The sequence below is a fragment of the Mauremys mutica genome, chromosome 14 (assembly GCF_020497125.1).
Source record: "Mauremys mutica isolate MM-2020 ecotype Southern chromosome 14, ASM2049712v1, whole genome shotgun sequence".
NCBI lineage: Eukaryota > Metazoa > Chordata > Testudines > Geoemydidae > Mauremys > Mauremys mutica.
Window position 1 is genome coordinate 24,660,040 of NC_059085.1, and position 14,991 is coordinate 24,675,030.

The 14,991-nt window shown below is 38.7% G+C and overlaps 1 protein-coding gene across 2 annotated transcripts in view; it reads left to right on the top strand.

Moving 5' to 3' along the window:
• Positions 1–14,196, top strand: part of URI1 (URI1 prefoldin like chaperone) — a 60,372-nt gene extending 46,176 nt beyond the window's left edge. For both annotated transcript variants that reach the window (XM_044986996.1, XM_044986997.1), the window contains 5 exons: positions 4,056–4,236; positions 6,090–6,351; positions 7,925–8,067; positions 10,260–10,518; positions 13,387–14,196. In XM_044986996.1, coding sequence (XP_044842931.1) covers positions 4,056–4,236; positions 6,090–6,351; positions 7,925–8,067; positions 10,260–10,518; positions 13,387–13,572 — 1,031 coding nt within the window. In that variant the 3' untranslated portion in view covers positions 13,573–14,196. The remainder of the gene's footprint in view (positions 1–4,055; positions 4,237–6,089; positions 6,352–7,924; positions 8,068–10,259; positions 10,519–13,386) is intronic.
• Positions 14,197–14,991: the final 795 nt, after the last annotated feature.

Here is a 14,991-nt window from a genome sequence, read left to right on the forward strand (position 1 = left end):
CGTGTTATAGGTGAAACCGCGTTATATCGAACTTGCTTTGATTCACCGGAGTGTGCAACCCCGCCTCCCCGGAGCACTGCTTTATTGCGTTATATCCGAATTCGTGTTATATCGGGTCGCGTTATATTGGGGTAGAGGTGTATACAAAAGGCCATAGAGATTTAAGCCCTCTTTATCCACAGAACAGCATAGTTAATATAAGCGGAGACTTAGTCCACATGATTATGCCATTGTGTTACAATCCTGACTTGGAGAGTTAGGTTACCAACAGATAGCTCAGTAACCAGATATTGGAATCTTCAGAGAAACAAACCTCCAGTGTTACAAATTCAGAGGAGTTGACCAAAGAGCAAAAGAGGAAGAACCATAGACTGACTCCTGGGGGACACTATAGAAGAAAGATCTAGTGACAGTATAGACATGTCTGTTCTGAGTCACACAAAAGAACATATAGTAGTGAAACTAGGAGGACTAAGTTTCAGACTTCATCTGTTCCTTGGGAAGTATGTCATTGCACATAGTGTCAGCAGTGAGAGCAAGAAGCATGAGAAGGGGGTGTCAGGCATATGTGAGGTGAGGTGAACGCTGAGCATAGCCAGGGCATTTTTACTATTGTGAGAAGGGGTTGAAAGCCAAACTAGAAACTCTCAAAATGTAGCTTTTGGAGAAATAGTGAAATATATGTGAAAAGTCACTGCAGGATTTTCAAAGAAAGAAAAAATTGGCAATGGGAAATTAGCTTGTAAAGAGAGAGTAGGAAGGTGTTTTTGATAAGGGGAATGGTGAAAGGTGGTTGTTTTCTGTGCTATTTGAGACAGTATTCAAAAGGTAAAAAGAATTAAGAGTGGGGCAACACTGGTTTTCTTTGCTGTAAATATAGTGTCAGTTGGAAATGGGGAGATCAGAGTGGGTTATGAACTGGAGATTTTGAGTTGGCTGACATAATACTGCATTGGGATCTTTTTCATGGAATAAATCAGTAAATTCCTTGAAAGGTGGAGCCAGTGATTGCAATTTTGGAAGGAACAAAGGTCACCAGTACCTTTGGAAGTTATGAATGCAAAATATAGGTTTTTAGCATTCTGGGAAGTGGTCCTATTCTTACATATTAGTGTATGAATCTTTTACTAATGCAACATTATATTATAAATACTCATTCAAATTTGATGTCTCCTGTTAGCTACTGATTCAAATTTCATCTATGGTCTATGTATCCTCTCTTGTATCCTATACCTTCATTAGCTGTGTTTTCTTGAAGTTAACTTATTCTTTGTGAAAATATGTAAGGATAGATTTTCTTGTTTTATCACTGTTGTTGCGTTGATCCTTTACTCTCTGAGATCCAGAGACAAATATCCAGATGATATTAATTAACAACTACACTAGGGAAAGCCTGGCTTTGATGGTCTGGGCATCATTCTTGGTGACAGAGAAATGGTTACATCTCTGAGGAAGCCAAGAACAGTATCTAAAATGTCTAAGGTCTCCTATCTGAGGCCTCTGTATGACTAGACTCCACTAGCCCTGTTCCTCCCTCTCTCCCCTCTGCACTTCCTTCCTGTGCCTCTTTTATCATCCCTGGGCTGATTGGGCCAATTGAGTTCTTAGCCCATCAGCCTGATTAGATAATTACCCCCAATCAGCTTCTTCTGGGGCACTAATTAGCATCTAAGTGACCAAAGTGCAGGCTCACCTACACTCTCCCTGCACTCTGTCACAGGGACCAAATCAGGGTGCCCAGATAATCTTCCTCCAAGAATATTAAAGGAACTGGCACATGAAATTGTGATCCCAGTAGCAAGGATTTTTAATGAATCCATAAACTCAAAGCTTGTACCCTATGACTGGAGAATTTCAAATATAGTATCTATATTTAATAAAGGAAAAAAGTGATCTGGAAAACTACAGGCCTGCAAGTTTGACCTCCGTTGTATGCAAGGTCTTGGAACAAATTTTGAAGGAGAGAGTAAAGACATGGAGCTTAACAGTAATTGGTATGAAATAAAACATAGTTTTAGAAAAGGTAGATCGTGCCAGACCTACCTGATCTCTTTCTTTGAGAAGATAACTGATTTTCTAGACAAAAGAAATGCAGTAGATCTTTTCTATCTGGATTTCAGCAAAATATTTGATACAGTTCCACACACAATATTTAGTTAAATTGGAAGAGTAATACAGGAATTGAAAAGTGGGTAAGGAACTGATTAAAGGGGAGCCTACAGTGGGTCATACTGGAAGGTGAACTATCAGGCTGGAGGGAGGTTACTAGTGGAGTTCCTCAAGGATCAGTCTTAGGACCAATTTTATTTAACATTTTCAATAATGACCTTGGCACAGAAAGTGGGAGTGCGCTGAAAAAATTTGTGGATGACATAAAATTGGGAGATACTGCCAATATGGAGGAGGACTAGAATATCACATAAGCAGATTTGGACAATCTTGACAATTGGAATAATAGAAAAAGAGTGAAATTTAATAGTGCAAAGAGGGACTAACAACAAGAGTTGTTGCTGTAAGCTGGGGACTTAACACTTGGAAGCAACAGAGGAGGAGAAAGACAATCCTAGGATGCATTAGGCAAGGTATTTTCAATTGCAGTAGGGAAGTTTTATTACCAATGTACAAGTCACTGGTCAGACCTCATCTGGAAGAGTGTGTGCAGTTCGGGTCTCCCATCTTTAAGAAAGATGAATTCAAACTGGAGTGGGTGCAGAGAAGGGCTACTAAGAGGACCAGAGGAATGGAGAACCAAGGGGAGACTTAAGGAGCTTGGCTTGTTTAGCCTAATGAATAAGGCTAATATGGCCCGTCCATGTCTGCTATTAGCAGATCTCTCTAATGGCTAGAAATAGGATGCTAGATGGGGAAAGCACTTGAGTTACTACAGAGAATTCTTGCCTAGATGTCTGGCTGGTGGGTCTCAGCCATATGCTCAGGGTCTAACTGATCACCATATATGAGGTCAGGAAGGAATTTTCCTTCAGGGCAGATTGGCAGAGACCCTGTTTTTTTTTTTCACCTTTCTCTGCAGCATGGGGCATGGGTCCCTTGCTGGTTTTAACTAGAGCAAATGGTGGATTTTCTGTAACTTGAAGTCTTGAAGGTTTTCTGTAACCTCAAGTTTTGAGGACTTCAGTAACTCAGCCAGGGGCTATGGACCAGGGGCAGGAGTGGGTGGGTGAGGTTCTGTGGCCTGCCATGTGCAGAAGGTCAGACTAGATGATCATGATGGTCCCTTCTGGCCTTCAAGTCTATGAGTCTGGGAACAAATATGTTTACCATTTGAATAGATAATGAAACATTTAAATGACCACAGTGACTTCCTGTGGCTGCTGTTCACTGAGGAGCAAATTTTACTAGCCACTTCTGAAGTATTAAAGGTTTTATTTTTGTTATGAGAAAACTAAGATTTTAAAGCTAAAAATGGCTTTTTGTTGTTGAGCGAAGTGAATTGTTAGTTACCAAAGAGAGATGTGCAGATACCATGGGTTCCTGCTATATTTTCCAGTTTGTCCTGTAAACCATCTCTAATTTTTAGGTAACATTGGTGTGCTTCGTAAATTTAAAAAATATCTATTTGTATCGATAGTTGGTCCCAAGTGAGCCAAAGTACAAAGTAGGTTTGTTTCCCCAATTAATGGCACAGTGAGCAACTGTCACACTAGTGCACCGCTAGAGGAAATGATTAAATCAAATGAGAGGTACCAAACCACTGTAATAGAAGTGTCACAGGATCTGTGTCTCTGTTTTGCCTTAGCATTATCCTGTGACAATGTTCTGGTTCACTGACAGTATTACTTAAACAATTCAGCAGTACACCTCTACCCCGATATAATGTGACCCGATATAACACGAATTCGGATATAACACGGTAAAGTAGCGCTCCGGGTGGGAGGCTGTGCACTCCAATGGATCAAAGCAAGTTCAATATAATGCGGTTTCACCTATAACACGATAAGATTTTTTGGCTCCCAAGGTCAGCGTTTTATCAGGGTAGAAGTGTAATTTGAAATGGAAAATGTTTTGGTTAAATACCATTTGTTTATTTTGCACAGGAAAACGCAGAACTGCTCACAAGCCTCATTCAAAGCCAAAAGTGTCAGATGTTTTTGAGGTACATTTTCAAGAAAATGGGATGGATACAAAGTCCAAGGGCTATTCCCAATCTGAGGAGGAACTGTGGGCCCGATTGGAAGAGCTTGAGAGACGAGAAGAGATGCTGGGTGAATTTAACAGGTATATTACTGTTGCAGGTTTGGGCTGAAAGATGTAATTAAAATCCTTACTAGGATGAACAAATAGGTGCTTTTTGCAGTTGATTTGCTTAAATCAGTGATGGTTGAGGAGCATTGCTGCATGTTGAAAAGTGTGTGGTTGTTGATTTTGTTTCCATTATAAACTGAGAAAATCCTAAAAACATCCATTCAGAACTCTGGATACTTTTTAATACCTTAAAATTCACAAAAATAAATAAAATGTGAAACTTAAAATAAGCTGCTCATAATAAAGGAAGATCTGTGTACAGAGCCTGACTGCTACAGACTTTCTGTGTGATCAGGATACATTTAATTTCTGTATACCTCAGTTCCCCATCTATGAAATGGAGATGATAAAACTTCCTTACCTCAAGGGTATAATGTGAGAGTAAACTGTCTAATGTTTGTGAGGAATTTGGATACTACTGTGATGGAGCCTATAAACACACAGATAAATAGAACTAAAATAATTAACTTGGACTCTCATTTGAGGGTAGGGTGTAGAAGGTTGGAACATAAAGGGCCAGATTTTCTACTGGAATCCAGCCCCTGAGTGGTGCAGAGGAGCTGGAATCTTTACGTAAATGTCCAGGAAAGAATCCCCTCATAATCCTGGCATAGGGAAACTACCCAATGGCAGAGGCAGCTCCTGCAACTGCTGCCTCCCTCCTGTGCCTGTCATAGAGGGCACAACATGGAAAGGCGTTTGGAGCATTGCACAGTAGGGTTCCACTACTCCCATCCTCCAATGGCATAGGGGCCATTTGAGACCTGTGCCAGGGTGTGAGTTAGAGCAGCTCTCTAGCTGCTTTCACTGGCCCTGGGGCTACTGCAGAAAGGCCCTTGATCACGGAGCTGTAACCAGCTCCCTGACACCCTCATCTGTCTCTTGCACTGATTAGAGCTTAGTTGCAAGAGAGACTTTGGCCCGAAGTGTACAAGATGGGTAAGCTAGTATTATAGTGGGACCTTTCGTATATCTGCAATGTTGTGTACAACTCCTGAGTAAACAGCTCTTTTAATGGTGAATGACCATCCTTAGAGCTGTTTTGGTCCTAAAGCAAAAATTATGATTTAGGACCAGATTGTGGCTCTCTTGTTTGCATTGATAAACATTTCCTTATTGAAGTGGTTCCATTATGAGTAAGGGCTCCACAGTCTGGCTCTTAAAAAAATTATATCATGCATGATATTGTTCATAGATTATTAGGGTTGGAAGGGACCTCAGGAGATCACCTAGTCCAACCCCCTGCTCAAAGCAGGACCAATCCCCAAATGGCCCCCTCAAGGATTGAACTCACAACCCTGGGTTTAGCAGGCCAATGCTCAAACCACTGAGCTATCCCACTCCCCACAAAGATTTTTATTTAAGTTGGTTTTACTAAGATACACCAGGGAAATTCTCTATTTCAGTTCTGAGGTGGAAGAGATTTCTGCATTCTTTTATGTTATTTATAATTTCAAAGTGTGCCCCAATCGCCTCACTCTGAATGCGCTTCCAGATTGTACTCCAAAAAACGACTGCTGCATGTCAGAAATTAATTCCACTTCTCCACCGTTCCCTTTATCGTGTTAAACTGCCTTTGGCCACATTTTATTATCTGGATGTTTATCTTCTCCTTTATCTGTCCATATGCAATCCTGCTTGAAATCAATGGGACTGCTTAAGCAAGTAGGGTTTGGCCCTTCTTCCCTAACCTCTTCCAGAAAATCTCATCTCATAGGTAAAGGAAATTATTCAGTGGCTTCATATGTTATTCTGTAAATTATCATGTTAGGTTATGATATGTGTTGATTAGTTTTCTTTCCTTAAGTATTTTTTGCAATTTGTAGGACACCTGATACAATTGAGGCAAATGGAGAAGATACAACCTCCTCTGAAGAGGAGAAAGAAGATAAGACAGATCTGAATGTGGTACACAGAGTGGAAGACTCTACTACTCAGGACAATGTACAGAAAGAAGTAACAAATTCAGAATTGTTCAGTGGCCAAGTTAATGGCCGAAGTCATTATCACAGTGATGATGAAGATGATTTAGGAGTTGATCATTTTGTACCAACTATATTTTTCTCTCATACTGTTGAACCTAAAAGGGTTTGTACTATTACTTTTTATGTTGTACTATTACTTTTTATGTATTTATCTCCATCTAATGTAGATAGTATATATACTACATGCTTTATTGAAAATAGTGAACCCCATAGCGCCGGACGATAAAGTATACCATTGCTTTAATGAGTCAAAAAAAGGACCTACCTCACATAGGTAAGATGGTGTCAGAGTTCAGAGCTGTAGCCAATTCCTTGTTTACTAGGTTTAAAGAGGCAGGGACCACAACGAAAGCAGCATCCTTATCCTATGGGGAGAGTGAGTGATGTGTTATCTAGAGCAACTCTTATAGTCAAATGAAGAGGCAGCAGCAATGTATTCTTGAGGGAGTCATCCAGCCTGCCAGAGCTGAAGTTAAACGCTAAAGGAAGTGTGAAAAGAAGACTCTCTCATGAAGAAATAAGTCAGAAATATGTCTACATTATAATTGGGAACAATTTCTCAAGGAAAATGGTGGAAGATCCCGTATCTTGGGAGTTTAAAAAGTAATGGACAAAACAATAGTAGATGTACTGCTTTGGTGGGGTTGGGTGCGGGAGTGAGGGAGTGCACTAGATGTCCTAATAGGTCTCTAGCATCTTTAATATCTAGGATTTTCTCATCTGACAGAAACAGTAGTAGCTACCAGTTTATCTGTCATTGGAACCTAACCATAGATTATACTTCTAATAGCACATCTAAAATGTTACTGCAGCAGAATTCTAACTGTTTGTGCTACTTACAGCCCTAGAATCTTTTTTTTCTTCTGAAAATGCATTTTATATTTATTTTAGACATGCAATATTGTAAAATGTAAAAGCTATCGCAGAATTCAAGGTGTTATGTCAAATATTCATGTGAAACCTTGACAATAAGTTCCATGGCTAGTCTTGTATTTAGGACCCTGACTAGACAAAGTTTAATTTGGCTTTTTATTTCAGAAGGTTTCTTTTGCTGCTCTGTGTTTTGAAACCCCCCAATTCAGTCATGAATTCTCTAAAATGATACCAAAAAGTGATATTAAAGTTTTCACACTACCAGTACTATGTCACATATTTCTAAAAGGTAGCATCCCTGGCCCAGGTGTTCTAAAAATGCCTTTTACATTCAAGGGAGACATTGCATTCAGGGGAAACTAAGCTCTTACTCGGAATTAATGGTTTAGGATGTGTAATCAGGTTGTTTATTCTTACCCAATCATAGAATAGCAGGGTTGGAAGGGACCTCAGGAGGTCATCTAGTCCAACCCCGTGCTCAAAGCAGGACTAATCTCCAACTAAATCCCCAAACGGCCCCCTTAAGGATTGAGCTCACAACCCTGGGTTTAGCAGGCCAATGCTCAAACCACCGAGCTATCCCCATCCTGGTGCAAGAAGCTATTTCTTTACACTAAGTGCTAATGCACATGAATTTTGCACATAATATCGAGACAGTGAGCACTGAGAACATCACTGTCAATACATTTTGTTGTTTAGCCCCCCAACTGCTTGGATATGAAGAATTCATGAAGTGACTTGATCCATGCCCTCGTGACTGCTTGATTTTTATACTCTAGACCAATTTGTGTTTTAATTTCCAGGTAAGAATAAACACAGGAAAAAATACTACTTTGAAATTTAGCGAAAAGAAAGAAGAGGCCAAACGTAAAAGGAAGAATAGCAATGGCAATGGACACTTGGTTCCAGAACTGCCTAACATCAAAACACCAGCAGACATTTACCGGTATGTAATGTGTAGAGATGGTTGCCCTCCTTTTCCCATAGCACGCTTGAAAAATAAGGCCTTCTTTTGTGTTCAAGCGTGTCCTCTTTGAAGCATCCTGCAGCATCTTTGAAATCTTACCCAAATATGGAGCTGCCCAGTGTCTCCCAAAAGAAGCATTTGGAACTGGCTGTACATCTTAAAAAGTGAACACTTGTGTCTCCTGCATGGTTGTCACACATTTAAACTGCCACACTTCATAGCTATTGCATGCTGCTTTGCTGAGAGTTACATTTTCTCAAACTATGAGCTGATCATAATTCCTTTTAGCAGTGCTTTTAAAATTTACCCCACTGCATCATGCCATATCTTCTGCAACTTAAAGGAAGGAAATGGCTCATTGCAAATTGTTTAAACATATTGTCAATCAACTTCCTTTTAAATATTTTTTAAATATAACTGATCATGTCCATCACATTATGCTTTCTTTCTCTTTCTAGCTTCACTCCATTGTTTCTTTCCCTTGAGGTATCTATCTGAGTTGTTATTGTCTCCTTCCTCTTTTCTTACTCTCTCCCTCCAGTCAAGCACGTGCTTTACCTCCTCTCTGGTATATTCTTTCTCATTTCTTCCCTCCCTACAAAATTTCTCTTTTTCTCCTTTTCCATCTTTTCCAGATTTTAATTCCAGTCTTTCTCTTCCCCATCTGCTCACAGACACACACCTTATCTGTTTACTCCTTATCCATTCACTCCTCCCCCTCCTTCAAAGGGCAAGAAAAATTGACCAGACCTCCCATAGCTAAAGGACTGCACATGGGACAAAAGTAAGATTGAGACATGGGGCCAGATTTTTAAAGGTATTTAGGTGTCTAAAGGTGCAGACAGGCACCTATTGGGTTTTCAAAAGCACCTAGATCCTATTGCAATCAGCGAGAGTTAGAATTTTCAAAAGCCTCAGGTGCCTAGTAAGTACCTAATCTACGTCTTCACATGCCTAAATACCTTTGAAAACCTGTTCAGAGGCAACAATGAGGTGAAAAGTCTAGCCCACTGCCTAGTCACAGCTGTACAACTGCTGGGACAAGAGAAAGTTTAGGGATTCATGGTGCTGTCTTTGAACCCTGATCAGGATCTGTATGTTTTGTAGTCTTAGGCTAGTAAGTGAGTAGAAAATGTGAAACCCATAAGGAAACAAACTAAAAATCCCACTTTCTAGCTCTTGAAAGAGAGCTGTTGTACTTTTTCCTCTATGAGCCTGCTTCTGCTCCCAGTTAAGTCAGCGGCAAAGCTTTCATTGATTTCAGTGCTGCACTATTAAACCCCACAGCTCACTGCTTGTTCCCAGATCCCGCAGCTATAGTGAGGTAGTATTGTTGAGGTGTCTCCTAATGTACCTCACCTGTTTTTTAATTCTCCTCGCTAGTGAATAGTTTTAGTACCCTCCTCTTCCACTGGCAAGCTGCAGCAGTACTAAATGGACCTGATTCCAGTTGGTTTTATAGCTACCCATAGGGTTTCTAAGAGCAGCAGTGGAAAATAACAAGACGCTGGTCAATTATCATTACAGTTTGGGAAAGCTATGAGCAGCAACAGAGGGATGGGAACAGTATCTGTAGACTCGGGAAGAGGACTCTGACAGTTCACACTGTTCATGTTTGGAAAGTTTCTTCAGAACCTATGAACTAAAAACTTATCTTATTTTTAGTGAAAGTGTAGATTCTGCAGAAAATTATGGCACTTTCCTGAGAAAACTTCCTTGTCCTGTGCGAGTAAATGTTTCAAGCACTTGTTTTTATATTCTACATCTGAAAATGATTTCACACTAGAAAACCTTCTGTTATCACAACATTCTATTTGGTTTCTGGAAATAAAAACCTCAAAATCATCTTATGACTATAATTTTTCTTTACATTTTGCAAATCAAGCTGTTCTGTCAAGTGTCTAAGAGCTATACACATTCTTCAAAAAGGGGAGTATACCAGCTAATCCTTTAATAGAGGTGTGACAGTGTTTGGGTTGCAGAATTACTCCATGTTCATTAGTAAAGAAAATGCTTTATTGTATCTTTTAAAGGTACAGTATTGTAACACAGCAGTTGAAAAGTTAGAAATGCAAATTGTAATTAATTTGTACAAAAGACAAAGTGAGATCACTGTAAATTTGTCATCTGATCCTGAAATAGTTTATTAAAGCTAACATTTTCCTTTATAGAGTCTTTGTTGATGTTGTGAATGGAGAATATGTCCCTCGTAAATCAATTTTGAAGTCTCGAAGCAGAGAGAATAGTGTTTGTAGTGATACCAGTGAGAGCAGTGCTGCTGAGTTTGATGACAGACGAGGAGTTCTGAGGAGTATTAGCTATGATGAAGCTACTTACAGTGACAACAGTGAAGGGATCTTGGAGGAGGAAGAGGAGGAGGGGCAGGAGCATCTTCCAAAAAAACTTTCAACCTTATCAGGGACAATTGAGGTACTTTTTTTGATTAATTATTGATTGTTGGCATGGATAAAAAGGAAAATGCTGGATAGTGTAGTTGCCTTTACCATCAGTTTATTTAATTTCTTTTTAACTAATTTTCCAGCTCTCCCTACCTCTCTCATCTTTGGCGAGAGACTGCCAGGAGGCCCATTCTTCTCCCTGCACTTATCCTTTTCCTCTCATTGTGGGATAACCAGCTGAGCTGACTATTTGCCACTTTTGTGTAGCAGTAGACAGTATCCCTTCTACTGAGCACATTGACTTCATGGCTTTCGAATTTAGTGACACTCTGGGACTTCCCCATAATTTAAGTTCTGAGGTGCACCACAGGATAACAAAATCCTGGATCATGCAAGATTCCCACTTAATAATTGCTAATCTGAGGGAGGGAAGGTGATTTTGTGTATACTGTAGGCTCTTAATATGCTAACACATTGATTCTGGAGAACCTCCAGGGCTTATTTTATATTTTAAAACAAATGGTGTCAGTGGGCTCATCAGAGTGTTTACAGAGTCCCATGATAGGAGGAGGGAGGAAGTTGTCCAGTGGACATAGAGCTTAACTTCTCACATTCCGGCCTTTAAGAAGAACCTTCTCTTTCTGGCAAGATGCCATCGAAGATCCGAACCAAATATATTTCCAAGTCTTTGGAAAGTCTTGGGTAATTTCTTATCATAAATGAAAGAGATTGTACGTCACTAGTGTATGTGCTTGATGAGTAGCTGCGAAAACCATTGAGAATGTTCAGAAATGAGATGTGGCTGCTGCTATGCCATGCATGGGGTTAATATTTTACTTCTGTTTTTGTTATGGAAAATTACAGTAATTTTTTAAAAGTTAGAATTTTCAGAAGTTCTGTAGACAGAAGGCATCTTCAAAGGGAAATGGTTTCTTCTGGAAAAATAGTTATTTTTAAGAAAAAGTAGACTCATGGAAGCCCTATTGCATGCTTTACTCGGTCAACAGCCACGTGGTCCTGTTGTTGCAACCCTCATGCCCCTTTTGTTTTTCTTTATATCCACTTTGTTATATTTGTTTAGACCCTATGCTGCTGAGGGATCCATGTGGCAGCCCTTATGCCTGCATGGAGTCCCATTGACTTTAAAGATATTCAGTGGAGACATAAAGGATCTGCTGGCATGGATTCTTTTACAGGGTTAGCACTATAGATTGTAATCTCTTTGGGGCAGAGACTGTCTCTTCTGTATGTCAAGCATCTAGTACACTTTTGATCACTGTAAAACAATAGGTTTCAGAGTAGCAGCCGTGTTAGTCTGTATCTGCAAAAAGAACAGGAGTACCTTAGAGACTAACAAATTTATTTGAGCATAAGCTTTCATGGGCTACAGCTCACTTCATGGGATGTATGCAATGGAAAATACAGTAGGAAGATATATGTATACACAGAGAACATGAAACAATGGGTGTTACCATACACATTATAAGGAGAGTGATTAGTTCAGGTGAGCTATTATCAGCTTTGCAATAACAAATCATTCCTGTATCAGTCCATTCTCTGAATAGGGCATGATTATCTGCAGTATCACTGTATTTTTTAAGTAATTATATCACACTGAGCAAAATGCTTCAGTCAGAACTAAAGGGACATTCACTTTTAAAAAAAATATATTGTTGTTATGCTTTCAGTTGTTTTTATGGTTGTTTGAAGTATATTATTTTTCTGGCAACATTTGCCATGTACTGATTTTTTCTTTTTTCCTAATGCAGCAGAACATCAGTGGCTGTATTTTATTTACCTTTTTATAAAAATGACACTGGTGTTATTGAACAAATCAGCTGAACAGGCACAGCTTTGGGCTTAGTTTAGCTGTTGGAGTACAGCACGAAAAACATTGCTTTTTTGCAGGTACTGCAAGAAGAGTTACTATTTTGTTTTGCTGTGTTTTTCTTGGCAACAGAGTAACTCTTAAAAGAGCAGATACAATAAATCTGGTATCTATTCCCTCCCGCCCAATATAATGACCAAATCATGGGTGTAAATTAGTGTATCTTTTTTCTGAAATGCCCTGAACCATTTTTAATTTTTGGCACATAATGTGACTTTTTGAAAATGTAGTATTTTATATTGCATAAGCACAGTGTTATGCATACTGTAAACCCATGGCTGATACTAAAAGCATTTATGAAAAAGCGTTTCTTCTTAGCTGCTTTTCAAATTGTAAATATCCTAGCTGTTTCTTTTTCTTAATATAGCAAAAAAGCTGTAATGGAAATTGTAATTTTAAAATATTAAGCATGTATGGTTTTAGTTTGAATTTATAAAGGAAGAAAAGAATTGGAAGTCTTTTGTTGTTCTCTTAAGTATAAACTGCCTTGACCAACTTTTGATCATTTTTGGTAAGAAAGAAAAAATAAGAACCAACAAAATATAGGTAAATTTGTATTCCAGGTGCCATCTTGATGCAATTAGAAAAGGCCAAGATATTAAGCCATGAAAATATGACATATGATGTGAAATGCTGACAGACCTAAAATCTGAAATTTTTCCCCATTTGTTATCCAAGATGAAATTGCCTGTTGCATCATCTATTTTATTTTCTTGAACATGTATCAGTGGGAAGCAGTTTTTTCAGATCATTTATTCAGTTATGAATGTGATTAAGTAGTACTTTTAAAACACTATCTTTCATTCAGATTTCTTTGAACAAGCTATATTTTGAGGTTAATTACAATTTGGTTACTTATTCAAGGAACTACCATTGATTTAAAGATATTTCTTTACTTTCGATTAAAAGAAATAACAATCCTAATAAGGCTAATATGGGGTAATGACCTTATGGGCAAAGCTTCACATCTGCATTTTATTAGCTCATTCTGAGTTTTCTTTTCTCTTGTAGGCTTTTTCTGGAACTGTTATAGAAAAAGAGCCTTTGTCTCCCTTAATACCACACCCAAGCATTGCTCACCCTGTCCTGCCTACCATTCCGGAGCGAAAATCAGAGGAAGTTCTATCTGAGGCATCAGAAGAAACTACAAAGAGGATTTCAAAATTCAAAGCTGCCAGAATGCAACAGACAAACTAGGCCCTGCTGCCTACACAATGAAAGTTTGAATATTAACGCTTAGTTTCACATTTGTTGAGATTATGTAAAACTATGTGCATTACACCTAGTTAGTAAAAAGGTATCTTATGTTAATTTGGCATTGTTTATCTTAATAGACCTCTATTGGTGATATTAAAAAAAAAAGAAGTAAACATTTGAACACTTCAATATTCAGTTTATTTTGTCAATTTCCCTGTATGTGGTCAGCACCTTTGTATATGTTTGCCTTATAACAGCACTTGGAATAACTTTTCTCTTCATATGCCATTGGTTTTATGTTTAAACCTAAATATACAGGTAGTTTTGTATCAGCTGTGATGTCCTACTTACCATCTGGACAGTTTTAAAGAAACTTTTCAAATTGATTCAACAATTATATTTCATTACTTGCTTTAGCATTTTAAGACACTCTTGTATCCACATTGTTGTAGGTACCTGCTAAAATTCGTTTTTTTTTTCCTTCTATTAAACCTCTGATATCTTACTGTACAGATCTCTAAAACAGAATGCTGTGTTCATGTACATTGCAGGGAAGTTTCTTTCATGGAAAATGGTATTTTGTAAAATTAAACTTTTCAAGTAAAAACAAAGCTGTGAATTTTGTTTTTTTGTTGATTTATTCATTTAAAACAAAATGTGGAAAGAGATGGTTCTTTGAAATGCCTCACTATTGCATAGACACACAGTCTATTCTCTTCCCTCTTGGTGTAGCAAACACCCATTAATTTCAGTGGCAATTACATGCACATAGAGAGAGGAGCATAGACCCAGACTATGTTTACAAAATCCCCAGTTCTTTTATACAGTCAAATATTTTAATTGTCATGGAAATGCCCAGAGAAGGTGGCTGCTAAGGATAAATGTCTTAATGGCTGCAATTTTATTTCAAAACTTAACCAGACTAAGGCACCGAGAACTAAGGCAAAATGTCTTGCTGCAGCAAGACATGATTGGTCTCTGGCCCATGATTCTGTGGATTTAACCATGTGGTTACCCAGGTGACATTCCTTCCATCACCCTGCACAGTTCTTGTTCCCACCAGAATCTGACTTTCCAGGCCTTGGCCATCTCATTTGGACAGCAAGTCTACTAACACTACTCCCAGAAAAGTATTTTGGGCCAGGGTCTAGCCAGCTCTTGCATTCTACGCTCTCGGGTTTGTCTCTGTTCCTGTGGTGTAAACTGTCCACTGCCTCACCCAGGAAGCCAGTTTGGGAGACTGGAGACATCTCTTCCTGTTTTTAAAGTTTTGTCCTTACATTTTCTTTAATAAAAAAACAAAACTCATTATTTATCTTTAAGTTGGCTTTAAAATGCAACTTCCTTGCTAAAACTGCCCAGAATCAACCCAACAGCTCGCCTAGATTGCAAACAGTTGTTTTTGCAGATGTTTAATTA